This window comes from Embiotoca jacksoni, unplaced genomic scaffold, assembly GCF_022577435.1.
Source record: "Embiotoca jacksoni isolate LCO1_2020_lvr unplaced genomic scaffold, fEmbJac1.0.p SCAF_15, whole genome shotgun sequence".
NCBI lineage: Eukaryota > Metazoa > Chordata > Actinopteri > Embiotocidae > Embiotoca > Embiotoca jacksoni.
Window position 1 is genome coordinate 6472501 of NW_027185285.1, and position 15380 is coordinate 6487880.

A 15380-nucleotide genomic window follows, 5' to 3' on the forward strand; every position below is an offset into this window, starting at 1 on the left:
ATATTTAATGAAATACTGATTATGTCTGTTACCCTCCTTTAAACCACCTGGAAGCATGTAGAAACAAGTTTTTAAATATCTATTCATGGCGACATATTTGGAAGGATCCTCACTTCAATTTTAGTCCTTGAAACTTTACTACAGACATGTAATAGCACCAGAATTGAGGTTTTCACTGACCTAACGGGAAATTTGATCTACATGTGTTTTCACTCAATATCAGCCCATGACCACTTAACTATAATAAAAAAATTGAAATATAATCTTAAAACTGGTGTCAAAGGTTTGTGTTTTGTGCCACCGTCTTCCATACCTGTGTGACTTTTGTATAAGAACATAACTTTGACAGCAAAAAACATTGCAAGTTAACATAATCCAATTAAAACAACTATGTTTACACGAACAGCAGTATTAGCAGTTTATAGAGAAGAGACAGGGTTGAATTAAGGTTACCGGCTGAGGCCACATGGGCAATACTAACACAGTCCTCCCAGATGTTTTTATCTGACTTTCATCTGCCAGTGTATGAAAAACGAGCAGTGGCTCCTCTGGAGATGATGCAAGAAGCAGAAGTGTTTACTTCTAATCAGGACTGAACTCGTGAGATTTGAGTTAAGAGGTTAAATAAAGCATTCTTCTGTGCAGAAGCTCGGAATCTGGAAAACCTCTTTACCCAAACCCTGGGAATAATTGATCGTCTGACCCGAACCACCCACATATTTTGTGTAATAAAGAAATCCTGGCTCAGGTTTTAACTCCGTTATGAACTCTTTCTCTTTCTCTCCTCCTCCTCCTCATCCGCCTCTTCTCCTTCCTGCTGGCTTGGAACAACAAAAGTGGAAATGGAGTCTTACTTGGCTGCTGAAGTGTCTCTTCGGTTTTCTGTCTGCCTCTCACTTTCTTTCTCTCTCTGTCTATCATGAATCCCTGCAATATACTCCTCTCCAGATTTTAGGCCTGGACCCAATATAAACAGCCCGCACTGCTGCCTCCTCCGTTGTCTTTGTCTCTCAAACACGTGCACGTTCTGTTCATCTGTTCAGGCTCATATCAGACTGTCGGCACCGTGTGATACTAGTTATTTCCTGAGTGACTCATTGAGGATTGTGGGTTTTTTGGAGGACTTGTATGTCCTGACAGAGTAAACAACTTTGCAGCAGAGTGACCAGGTTTACTCAAGACCTGATTTCTATTTATTAAATTGGGGCTACAACTCAGACTACGGGTGCATTCAAATAGTCCAATTTGTTTAGGAAGGTTTCTAAGTGAGTGAAGTGACCCGGAAGTAAATAGGTGGCAGCCATATTAAGGGCTGTTTGAATTCTCAAAATGTGTAGGAAAGGAGCTCCAATGCTTCCTTTAGCATCTGATACACTGCACCATCCTATGTGGAAGGATAGGAGACAATGGCGTCCCACAATTCCTTGCAGCTGCAACATTTAATGCGACGCATCAAAAATATCAGTTCGCTGGCTTTAGTTATGGAAGGTTCTCACAGATCATCCTGAAATCACGGAACACCTGGCATGTACAGTTCAGCCTTTTTCACGTTGCTCTCTCACCGCTTGGTTGCTCTAATATTTAAAATTTTTACAAACAGAAGTTTAATTTGTTGCATCCACCTGTTTGAAGGAGTTTTTCCTCTCAGTTTATTAAACAGGCCGACCTGTATCTTCATAGCTTCAGCAGCAGGATCCATACGAGCGTCTCCACAGACAGAGTTGTGCGCATTTGCACACGAGGAACAACATTGGTAATTTCATTAATGAATCTGCCCGACACAGAGAGCAGATGGATCTGATGGGAGGCTAAATTACAATATGAAGCAACATATTTCCCATCAGATAGGTGAGTTGTCTCACAAAGTCACAGTTCATCAGCTGCAGGTAAATTATTGATTCACAGCATCCATCCCAATTAATGACAGTATTAATGACAGCTGTCGGGATATTTTTATTTTACAGTTTATAAAAGTCTGATCTGTTTACTAAACTCTGACATTTTACCGTCATGTCAGTGTTTTATTACAGAGAGATTCCTGTTTCAGTCTCACAGCAGGATGTATGTAGTGTATTATTGTGTGTATAGATGCGCTCCCATAACTAACGTGACCTCTCTGATCAATAACGTAGACTAACCCCCCAAATGTGGAAATAAGTAGCCCAGCAACAATAAAATCATGTTATTGTAGCCTACTTTGAGTATCTGTACCAATTTTACATGAACACGTCATTGTTTAGGGAATCATAGATGAACTGGATTAATAAAATGATTATCAGCTGCACACTCAGCAGGTCTGAGCTGATTAAGTTTATTAATTTATTTGGAGCCTGTTATTGTGCTTTGTGATTTTATGAATGAAGATGTCCATGTTTATACAGTCTGCATGAAACAACACGGTGATACACACGGGACAAAGTCTCTAAAATGCCCTTTTTAAGTAGATTCGGATTCTCTGAACACGGCGGTTCTCTTTTCCTAAATCCTTATGAATTCTCCTTCTCATCTTTCCTTGACCTCATGACGTTTTCCCATGGGGTCCAGGAATAGAGCTTAGGAAAGGAGTTAGGAGGTAATTTTTTTGGACTATTCAAACGCACCCTACATCTGGTTAAAGTGGGACTTCATACCACAAGGTGTGTTTGTTTACTTTGCCCCGCCCCTTAGTTACTGTTGCTACAAATGTTGAGCATCTCATTCTTGCACAGCAGCTACAATATAATACCAGCTTAATCACCTGAGAGTCTTGATAGTTTTTTAAATAATGGACTCTTGATTTCAGAGAGTGGGAGGCAGAGACAGCTAGTCTTTTCATTTATAAACGGTGACCATTAATTTTATTCAGCTGAAATTAACACTGCCAATTGCAGATTTAATTAGGAGTTGTCGGTCGCTGGGTCCAGATTTGCCACTTTGGGTCCACAAAATGTGCTTTTGAAGTTTGTAGTTCCAGCACAGTGTGATGTTTTTCATTCAGTTTGCTTTCATGTACATATTGTGATCTGAGTGCCCCTCTGCGGCAGAATAAGCCGTGTGCACTTTACCAGCCGTACTATTAGGACCTTAGGTTTTTTTGTAACGTTCTTAGTCTTTTTTGTGTCGTAAACTTGTCCAGAGGTGAGGTCCTGTAAACGTCATGTAGGCTGGTAGGGAAAGGTCATGTTTGGTGGACGGTGATTGCGTGCTGATTAATAAAGCACTCAACTCATTTCGACAGATCCGACTCTACACCCGGCAGATTCTTTGGGGCTTAGTTTGGCCCCATGCGTGCAGGCCTCTTGACTTGGGTGTTGGCGTTGTTGTGTAACAGTTGACTCTTTGGTCAATTAGGAAAAGTCTTGTCTCGACAGGGTGGGAGATTATGAAGACCATTATGTACAATGAAGCGGAAAAGAACAAGCAACGCTGCAATTCAGTTAATCTCAAGCATACTGTGCCTATGCTATAACTGTCAAGCTGTCAAGATCACCATATTTCTTTCAAATTTCCTTTCTCTCTCGGTTAAAAAAAAGCAGAAGTAGACTGTGTGATAAGATAAGAAAATGTTTCTGTCGTTCTGCAGTTGACAGATTGATGGCCTGATTGTTATCAGTTGAAATACCTGCAAAGCAGTGTAAATCACTTTCAGTAAAAACACGCGTTCAGTAGGAATAATCCAGTTCTTGATAGTGGAAACGCAGCACGAGGTAAGATCAATAATCATAATGAATGATAATTTAGCAAAGATAAAGAACAAGTGATCTTATTGTCAAATCCACCCAAACAAATTGAGAATCTTAACATACGATGGCCCAAAAATAAACTAATCAAATACTGTTTTTCCAATACAAAAAGAAGAGAAAACTTCGGTGTGAAATTTGGCAAACACAGTACTTGTTCATGAATAAGTGACTGTGACTAGTGGGTTCTGTGAAGAGACTGTCTTGCTTCAAGCGATTGTGTTATAGGGTCTTTGAGGCTTTGAAGAATCAAACGGCCATGTTGTGTTTGATGTAACCTTTGATTTTCCATTGTAATCTAATTTTCATGAAGGGAATGTTTTGGCTGTGTCCTCTGAGATGAGAGCCAACAACAAGTGACTGCTGCAGACTCTGCAAACATTCAGTAATTTCTGTACGATGAACTAACAGTAGAAAGAAATCTTTTCTTTTCTTTTGCATTCAGTAGGGCCTTCTGGTAAAACATTTTACATATACAAGCCTGACAATTTTAAATATGTTTCCACATTCGTCAAGAATGAGGGTTCATACATGTGATATTTTGCAGGTCACAAGTGTCAAATCCAAAGACAGCAGTGTTTTTCTTTCTCATCAGATGTTTGCAAACTCAGACTTAACAGGTTTAGTTACTCCTGACCAGACATATGGGAGGTTGTTGTTTCTGTTGCTACATTTTCATCACAGCAAGATGGCTCCAACACGGCAACATCAGACTGTGTTTAGTGGTAAGCAAATATAAGCATATTAATACAATAAGGTAGGAAGGTAAACGTGATATGCCTCCTGCACATCATATGTTGTCATTAGATCTACACTGATAACTTTTCCAGGCTTACAGGATATAGGGGCCAATATTAGCTTATGGCAGGCACAGCGATGTTAACATTATGCTGTAAGTGTGGCAGTAATTTGTATTCATTAATTGACAAAATATTCTGTGCATTCTATGTATTCCCAGTGATTCTTCCTATGTGTCCATCTTGCATCGACATCGTAAAGCTCTGTTCTTTATAAAAGGACACTTCATCGCTTATTCTGAGTGAACCCGTGTCTTTCCTTATAAGTATGTTGAATGGGCACAGTCATACACACAAATCTAAGGTTGGAAATAATGAGCCTGAAACCAGATCAAGTAGACAGGAAGACACTAACCTGTGAGCACTATGCACCAATTGTTAATAATTGGTTTTTATTCTGTAATAAATCAACAGAACAAAGAAAACTTTTGTGCGTTGGTCGAGGTGCTCCACCAAAATTGGACACATTGCCGTGTGACATCACTGTAAGGCAGCAGCCAAAGTCAGCGGAGTGAAGACTCTGCTTTAAAGAAACAATCAGCTAATTGTAGTATGTTAAAGAATCCCAGTAAAAAACAAAAACAAATCAACAAGCTCATTATCCTCATAGTATGATATTTGTATATCAAGTTGTTTGTGAGCATTCAAAATTCAGTGGGTAAAAAGATTCTCTATCGATCAGCAGTCAACATAATCTTCTGCTGCTCTTCTCAGTCTTACGCTGGAGCTACAGGTCGTAAAAAATAATTATGCCAGCTTCATTTATGTTAATGTTGATTAATTTAGTAGCTGAAGCTGTAGTATTTGCCTCTCACCCAACAGCCGGTGATCACTGATCTGAAATGAATCTTTCAGTTGTTGTTATTTATAACTTAAGTTGCTTGCAAATGATGAACGCTAACCTTGATGAGATTTTTTTTTTTTTTAAAGGAATATGCTACTGGATTTACAAACGAGCGCACTCTGCTTCTGTTGCAGCACCCTGAGCGCTGCTGATCTGATGTGAAGGGCAGGCCAAATATATCACGAAGCTTTTACAATGCGAAGACAGGAATTTTGATCATTTGATATTTTTTTTATCTGGGCTGATGTTGGAGCTGAGTATTCTCAAATGCAATGTGGAAAGGAGCTGATGTGTCTGAAGAGAGCCTGAGTTAAAGCGAAGAGCAGAAATGTGTGAGTTTCGAAGAAAGAAAAAGAAGAGAAATGGATAACTTGAAGGGACGAGACTCGCTCGTGTACAGAGAACTGGTCGGACCAGACCGGGCGGTGTCAGTTGGGGGAATGTGGGGTATTTCCATATCACTACTGTCATCTATCAAGAGGAAAGAGCTGTCCAAGAGGCTGTCAATGTGTGTGCGTTAGCCCTTTGTATGCGAGCGCTTCTGTGTGTCTGTGCATGCTTGAGAGCTATTAGTAGGAGAGTAATTGCAGCTTACATGAGCCGGAATCATGTTGCTAAAAGCATTGTAGCTGCAGTACTGACTCTTAGTGCTGACCATCATAAGGACACAGACACCTCTGCTTAACGCATGTCAGTCATCATGGGAACTGGGGAGAGGAAAAAGCATTGAGATATGTACTATATTATGGAAGAAAAAATAGAAGAAGAAAACTGGGTCTGGTGGTAAGATTATGTTGAGTAAGAAGTCTTATTTTCTCCTACAGCATGAACACAATCATCCACTAAATATAACATTATAAATTGAAGCCTTGGGCGTTTATTTGTCACTGTCACTGACTCTGACACACACACACACACACACACACACACACACACACACACACACACACACACACACACACACACACACACACACACACTCTTACATCATTCTCGACTCAGCTGGTTTGCACATCTTTGCAGCAGCCGCACCACGATCCAGTGTTGGCTGTTAGGAACTTATGTAAGTGCTCAGTAATTATCCTTTTGTGGGAACGGGACTCTGCCCACCTCGTGTTTACGTGGTTGCTATTGTTATGGGAAGATCAGCCCAGCCGTCCCAGTTGCTGCAGACATCCCCTTCATTGTCCTGCTGAAAGCTTGGCGAAAATCAGGAAGCGTTTCACTGGCTGGGTTTGCTGTGGTCTTCTGTCAGTACTGTCACTCTCCAAAAGACAATACAGGTTTTGTTGAGTGAACCTTTCAGCCAGAAGCTGAGCAGAAATGGTTTTAGCGTAATTCGATTAGTATAAAGGCTACACTTTTAGTTTCAGCTCATTAACTACGAATCCTCAATGCTTAACACAAAAGGCAACTTTTTTTTCAATTCATATTAGATTTTTATTTAGTTTTATTAGATTCATTGGTGTTGATTTCACTGGATTTTTGTATGGTGTAAAAATTTACATTAGCATAGACAACATAATTATGGCTAAAAGCTCACTTGAATAGATTATAAATGGTTTATGACATTGGTTTCACGCCTCTCCAGGTTGACTCTCTACACTCATGATTACAACAAGGGGATCTTCTCTGCTGCCCTTGGTGCCAAGGATATTGGAAATACATGGCTGTCAAAGACTCATTGACTTTGTGATCTGCCAGTAGAAGCCTATTAGCCTCATGAATCAGATCCCAATCTCTTCTGTATGTCCAGAAGCGTCAGACAGTGAACTGAGGTCCTCCAGCTATGACGCCCATATTGACTTACTTGACTATCGTGTATTATTCAAGGCCCTGAGTAGTTTTCCTTATCAGTTCATTGGGTGTATGCATAAATATGGCTTAGGCAGCAGCTCTAAAAGTGTGTGAACGCTGCTACTGACATCCACACTTATTAATATTTGTTCTTATTTACAATAATCGAGACAGCGATCACGGGCGGCACAATGGTGCAGTGGTTAGCATTGTCGCCTCACAGCAAAAAGGTTCTGGATTCGAATCCGGACCTGGGCCTTTCTGTGTGTCTCCGGAGTTTGCATGTTCTCCCTGTGCCTGCGTGGGTTCTCTCCGGGTACTCCGGCTTCCTCCCACCATCCAAAAACATGCACCTCAGGTTAATTGGTGGTTCTACAAATTGCCCTTTGGTGTGAATGAGAGCGTGAATGGTCTTTGTTTCCATCTATCTCTATGTGGCCCTGTGATAGACTGGCGACCTGTCCAGGGTGAACCCTCAAAGTGAGCTGGGATAGGCTCTAGCCCCCCCGTGACCCTGTTCAGGATAAAATAGATAATGGATGGATGGATGGATGGATGGATGGAGACAGCGATCCCAACAAAGGTCGTCATTGAGATTATAAAACTGTAAAAGAACATGGTAAGTGGACATGAAACACAGCTTCTATTATCTGTGGCGTGACTTAATTTGCTTGTGCAATCTGCCTTTGGTTTTATGACCACTGTGAAAGTCAAGAGCAGGGAAAGTAATACATTATAGTTGTAACTGAGTCATAAGACTGTACCATTAGTGATAGATATGAAATACTTACTGTGACCAGCGCTAACAATGACCTGAATACACTTAGACAAGAGTGTGATTTGTGAAAATGTTGGAATTTCCTGTATTTTGATATTATAACACTAAATATTTTAGTTGAGGTTGATTTGGATATTGGTAACATGAAATGTGTTTTACTTGATGTTCCATATATTAGTATTAAATGTAAGTAGCATTTTGGATAAAAGAGCAACCAAACTATCTGTGAGTAATGCTGGTAATGTCTGATGTCTTGCTCATTATGGCAACATCTAGGAAATTTCGTCAAACTTGACAAAAACGTTCACTTGGATTTTGGGGTCAAAGGTCACGGTGACCTCGCAAAACACACTTGTGAGCATAATTCAACAAATAATTTGCTTTTTATGACAACATTTGTGTTCAGACACAAATGTCTAAAAGGATTATATAATGAAGTGATGACACTTCATATCCAATAGTTCAAAAATCAACATCACTGTAATGTCATCATGTTCTGCACGAAAACATTTCTGTCCATTATTCAACACCGTAACTAAGGAACAGAAGGATAGATTGTGACCACATTTTCTACTCATGGGGGTCACCTTCAAACTGTGCTGCTTGTTTAGATCTTCTGTGCTGTCAGGTTGAAGGTGCGTGTGAAGCATCCATGTTTTAGATTTTTTTTTTTAGCTTCTTTTGCAGCAACATCCATATGTGAAATTTTGTCTACTGTCAATCAGTTTTGTTGGGCAAGCAAGTGAGCAGCTACAAGGACTCCTTTTAAATCTTCTCTACATATGAGTCTGAACAGATATAGATGTAAACCGCAACTTCACTTGTGGATGGACGCGTGTAACTGTGAGGCCACAATTGTAGTTTTCTTCATGCTGTGCGCAACCACAAGAAGATTTTTCAAACAAAAGCATGGCGCACTATTAGTGGTTTTAGGTTTGCTTTTTTGTGTGAACTTAAAGTATGTCACCCGCAGCTCGACATCTACCAGCTCATTGTGGCTGCCCTTTCTTGTTCCATTACTCTTTACAATATTAAAAATTGATTGCCTGATAAAAAAAAATGATCCAAAAATGATTTGTTGCGTTTAGTGGCTGCATCAGCACTAACCTCTGCGATCAATACATTGTGGCTGCTTCACAATAAAAGCTACCATTTGGTCTGTCAGTGAAATGCTTTTAATATGAAGTTGCAGCAAGAGGACATTTTCAGTTTGCATTAGCAATAATGGGTATAGCTCTAACGAGACTGTGGCGAGCAATCAGTGAATGAAGGGTGAATGCTTTGATTGATGAGATAACAGTATGAACAGTCACAATGAGTATGCATGAAACTATTTCTGTGAATCTGTCATTCAAGTGCAGGCAATTTGAATCCAGGACAGGACTGCCACTAACAATATAAACGGCTACGCAGAGAGATACAATTACTGAATGTAAATTATATTTTTGATGAAATGCTGACTGTAAAAATAAAAACTGGCTTTAATAAAAATAACTGTATAAAAGATTATAACTTTGAAGGTCTCCTAAATTGTGTTTATCCCTGCTGTGCAGTAGCCCAGTCCAAGGTGTGCCATTACATAAAACGTAATCAGTGTCCTAATCAATTCAGTCTAACTCTCTGTCAGACCTCAACCAGTAAATTCTACCGTGTCCATGTTCTTTGAGCTGCACATTGATCTTGACAGGATTTGGCTTGTGACCTTACAGACCTTTTCCCTGGCATGCGGAGATGCCGGTGACCTGCCTCGTTATGGGTCCTCAAGAGTTGAGACCTAAGAGTGATTGTGAGATTATAAAGGGGAAGCTAAAAACTCAGTGACCTTTTTGTTGGAAGTAGCCTGAACCACGTGTCTGTCTGAGAAAACTTCAGCGCGTTGGCAGTTACTCATCCATGCATGCTTGGCGACCATTAGGGGAAAAAGGCTAAGCATGCAAGTTTGAACTATTATGATGATGTATTGATTGCAACGGGTACAACAGCCCTGCAAGTCATAATATGAAAAGGCTGAGTGGTGTTGCATTGGTAATCTATGCGTCTGTGCCTGAGGTTAAGCAGCGTGTATGTATTGTTATTCTATCTAACCTAATATGGATTTTTTTTTTCAGAAGGTCTTCCCTCTTTGGAAATACACACACTCACAGATTCCTAGACTTGTATGTATAATGCATCAGATGTCCAGTCCCAACTATTCAGCAGTAGTTGCCCTCTCAATGATATCAGATTACTGGATTACATCCCATATGGTACAAAACACACACAGCGGGGGATTGTTAACCAAAACAGATTCTGTCTTCTCAGACAATTTGTCCCATTCTCCGGCCCAAGCCGAGGTTTTTCAGCCAGAGTAGGGGGTTGGAGGAGTGTTTTGCACATTACAGACGTAAGTTGCCTGCAGGGTCTCTCCGCTCCACAATTACTGCTTTATGAGGCTACTTAACCGAAGCCAAGAAACGAGAGCAACAGAGGCAGAGGGTGTGAAGATGTCTGGTGGGCTGGTATCTGTTCCTGCATCGCTCCTGAGACTTTCCTTTTCTTTGCTGTTTGGCACTGAGATCATCTTTTTGTGTCTTTTGTTTCTCTCACACGCAGACATTGACTCTTCCCAACATTTCCCTCTTTTTATCCCGTGTAACCCCACAGACACTTTGCCAGGGGTCCATTATTACAAACTCAATTAAAAAGACCAGAAAGCATTTTGGGAATAATGCTTATTTGCTTTCTTGCAGAGAGTTGAGAGGATGTATTCCACTCTCATGTCTGTCTGGTAATACATGAAACCACTACTAGCAGCAGGTTAGCTTAGCATTGCACGGTGAATGTCTGATTCCTGTCTTGAGGTAACAAAATCCACCTACCAGCACCCCTTCAGGGCCTTAATCAACATGATCCAATATTGTGTTTGTTTAATCTGTGCAGAAACCAAAGTGTAAAACCAAGTGTTACAGAGGGTTAGGCTTTTGCTGGACTATTTTACTGCCCAGTGCAGTTACTTTCTAGGGTCTCTAGGGTCTTGTTGCCTCTCTGTGCCCTGTAGGCTAAGCTAAGTGGCCAAGTGGCTGCTACAGCAGTGCAGTATTGGATTTAGATTTTATCACAAACTCTTCTGATTTGATCAAAAGTTCCTGAACATCAACCAAATGGATCTTGTGATGATTGTTTTGTCAGCAGTGGCTTCTGAGGTCAAAAATTAACTCTTTTTTTTTTTTTTTTCAGGTTTGTGTGTGTGTGTGTGTGTGTGTGTGTGTGTGTGTGTGTGTCTACATGTGTTTTTCTTTTCTTTTTTTTGCTTCTCCTCTTACCTGGTTTATCACTGATATTCAAAAAGTCCAGAAAATGTGAACTTTTTGCTGACATTGTAATATTCAGTTTGTGCGACCCCAATTGTTTACATGTCTGATTGTGTCACAGCAGACACAGAGGAAAAAAACATGATAAAATAATAAAAAGTAGAGAAAAATCCAGCAAAAACAAAACCCTTTGCCAAAATCCCAATTCATCCATCCATCCTCTTGGCAAGTCATTACAGAAAATTCACTTAGTAACACCCTATTACAAAATTATAACGGCTCTGTTAATGGTCTACTTGGTTTCTTTGACAGTAAGAATATTTACAGATGTAATCAACATTCCTAGAAATAAAAAATAGTAAAAAAGCTGACAAATATGGACTACTTCATGGTTTTCATCTTTAAATATATATTTTCTTCATTGCAGTCAAGCCAGTAAAAAAGCTTCTTTTGATATCTTGAAAAATTAGGAGTGAGTCATCCTTCAGTCTCACACCGCATGGTAGACATGGTATTTATACCCCATTAACGTTTGACCCACTTTACACTTATGAATAATCATCGCTAAAGGTTTCATATATCTTTTTTAAAAAATGACTCCACTCGGTTTCTTGCCTCTCCGTCTTTCTTCTTTTGTTTCGTCTTGTAGAAGTTGGTAGATACTGAGAGAGCATCAGCATGTGCGAAAGACGGTTAAACAAGGTCCATTTACACCCATCTGGATCCCTGCTCTCTTGACTGACTGCTCGTCTGTGATAACATGGGCTTCATGCCCTCAGAACGTAATAACCTAATAGTGCGTGCGGCTGCTGTCACTTTGTCTTACAGAGCGAGACGGGGAAGAGGGATTGATTCAGACACTGTGAGAGAGATACAGTAGATAGATAAAGAGGAGAGAAAATAACTTTCCTTTTTTTTCTCTATTATTTTCAGTCGTGTGTGTGTGTGTGTGTGTGTGTGTGTGTGTGGGAGGGGGGGGGATTGCAAAGCTGCTTAGTGGTATGATTCAGTTGGGGGATTTGAATCCGCTCTCACCCCCACTTCAAGCACAGCACTGGGGTGGAGGCGGACACAAAGAGAGAGATAAAGGGGGAGTGTGTGCATGTGTGTGTGAGAGTGAGAAACGGCGTAGGAGAAGCACAATCTGGTATAGCTCCATGTGAAAATGACCTACTTCCTGTCGGCTCGCTCTCAAATGGATTGCTGTTTTCTGATGTGCGGAGGAGAGAAGGGGAGGTCCTCCGAAGGGTTCGGGGGAGAGGTTGACGTGGCGCTGTTAAATGACGGATAAGGAGGTGGCCGTCGGGACCTTCAGTGTAGAATAAAATAAATGTTGTGTGTGTGAAATGTCAATTCTGTATGCATGGCATGTGCAGTGTGTACTCACCTGTGTATACAGTGTTTGTGAGCTCATGCTGTAAAACATGAATGTTCCGTGATGGGCCTCTATCTCTCTCTCCGTCTATGTAGTGTTAATTACCCAAAAAGGGAGTGCAATGGCAGTTAACTATCAGAGAGCCAATATTTGAGGGGGCAGGCCTCGCCAGATGCTCAGTGGTGTGTGTGAACAAGCAACAGTTTGCAAACAAGTTTTCCGTATGAACTTAAGAGGTGATCATACTGTGTGTCAGTGATGGGCTTTTCTGCTGCCCCCAATCATTTGAACATAACTCACACTGATCGCTGAATGTGTTTATAAAGCACCGATTGTTGCTTGGAGTTTCTTTGAAGAAAGTGTTATTATCAAAAAACTTTCCACTGCCTAAAATGTGCTGAGTTCACCTGTTGCAAACATACCTGACAGTTTCTGAACTACTTTATCACTCTCAGAAACTCTTTTTAATTATGGATCAGAATTTCTTATGGAGAGAATATCTGGATTTACTACATCTTGTAATCGTCAGGGTTGAACTATGATCCCCTCAATGGTCCACCTACCTGCAGCATAATATCAAATATTCATGAAAATAAAATAAAACAATCTGGAACTCCTAGTCCACTTTAAAAGGTGCTGTATTTAATCCTGGGTTTCCAAATGAAATGGCACTTCTAGTATTAATTTAGGTCATGGGTAATGCCTTTGGGATGGATTCATTGAACAGGTATGCAGTGTCAAGCTTAATCCCCAGGACTCTGACAGGCTGGTCGGAAGATGAATTAATTTAATCCATCCTCATAACCCTGCACCCCCTTTCTCTCACTCACAACCTGCCTACTCTCTGTATTTTCCAGTACCTGAGGACCTGTCTTTGGAGGAGAGGGATGAACTGTCGAACATACGACGCAGGAAAAAAGAGCTTCTGGATGATATTGAAGTGAGTAACGCTTACAATGCTTCTATTTGTTTGCAAAGACCATAACAAGGTCAGGGTAATATGATCAGATCATTGTAAATAAATGAATTTAAGTTATTGAGGTGTGTTGCATCGCTGAATACTCTTCTGATGTAACGCAGAACAATGCTACATTACATTGAACATTTATTTTTAATATTGATGTGTAATACAGGCAGAAATGCTTTATTGAGATGATCTTTCTAAGACTGTGTTATTGATAATAAACACATAACTCAGCCAAACTGTAAGGAAATCTTTCAATAGGAAACCCTTCACTCCACAGGATCTCTGTAGACTGTATTCACGTGTTGTTTATGTTAGAATGGATAAAGCACAAACTTTAATGTATTAAATAATTGACTGAGTCCTTTTCTTGCAGCGGCTGAAGTTTGAGATTGCAGAGGTAATGACTGAGATCGAGCAGCTAACCTGTGTGGGGGAGAGGTGAGTTTTGGTTCTTTTACTTTTTTGACTGATTAATTGTTTTAGGGCTGCGACTCACGTTTATTTCCATTATGATTAATCTGGTGATTATATTGTTGGTTAATAGTTTTGTCTGTAAATTGCCGAGAAAATTACAGAGAAAAATTCCCATCGCAATTTCTTAGATTTTGATTTTCTCATTTGTCCAACAAATAATGCAACAGTCACATATACTCAGTCAACAAACTAAAGCAGATATTGCTAACATTTAAGAATCTGGTAGCAACAGTCTTTTGGTATATTGTTCAATTATCAGAATAGTTGCAAATTAATTTTCCTTTGATCGACTGTTGCAGATATAAAATGGTTATAAATGACAGGAAATAGTTCAAAGTGCTTTAGGATATGAGTCGTGATTACTTGAACCTGCTTGTTATGTGAAACTAATTGTCTAAAACAAATTATTATGCAGGAAGCAGCAACGGCTTTTTGTGTTTTCATTACAGATGACTTAAATGATGAATCAATCATCAAAACAACTGTTAATTAAATTACCAAACAGCCAAGAGATAAACTCATTATTTGCTCTTTGTTTTGTCTCGACTACTCTTTTAATGTAAGACGTTGATACGTACAGTTACTTTCACCGTTGATCCTCACACCTGTTGTTTTGTGTGTCAGTGTTTACATGTTAATCCCCCATTGTTTGCAGAGTGAAGCGGGACAGTCCCTTGACTAAATGTTAGCCAAACAGTCTGTATCCACAGGCTTATATTTGATTGGTTGATGAGGTGGAGTGAGGTCGTGTGTCAGCCTATGTGTGCGTGAGTGAGTGAGTGTGTCTCAGGTGCAGCTGGCAAAGGGGCTTGGCCTATTTTGGGCACAGACACACAAAGGTGGAGACATCCCTGTGGGGTGAATGCCAAGTGTGTTTTGAAGAAGAGTAACATTGAAATGGGAGGCAATATTCTTCCAAAGGGCTGCAGAATGAGCTGAACTGAAGGGACGAGATGCACTTTTGATATACACCACGTGTCGTCATGTTTAACATATTTTCCATTTTTTTCAGAGGTAAATAAACAGAGTTATGCTATGTCCTGGACAAACCCTTCACACACACTGACCTATAGAACAAACACAGCAACAACAATGCACCCAACTGCCATGTGATGGACGTTTCTGTGTTTGTTTTTTTTATCACAGCAAAACCACACAAAGAAACAAACAGATCGCCATGGGGAGGAAGAAGTTCAACATGGACCCTAAAAAGGTCACAACCCTCAATAACACTGTTGAATTACACTTATTGAGATTGAGCCTCTTGAATTCAATTTTAAAATATCAAAGAGCCAATCGTCAGGGCTCTTAAAATAGATCAAAATAGGTAACTGAAGTC

General features: G+C 40.1%; 1 protein-coding gene across 1 annotated transcript in view; it reads left to right on the top strand.

Annotated features, from left to right (window-relative positions):
• Positions 1-15380, top strand: part of LOC138198045 (cytohesin-3) — a 37446-nt gene that overhangs the window by 9487 nt on the left and 12579 nt on the right. The window contains exons 2-4 of the mRNA XM_069149167.1: positions 13458-13540; positions 13941-14005; positions 15188-15254. Coding sequence (XP_069005268.1) covers positions 13458-13540; positions 13941-14005; positions 15188-15254 — 215 coding nt within the window. The remainder of the gene's footprint in view (positions 1-13457; positions 13541-13940; positions 14006-15187; positions 15255-15380) is intronic.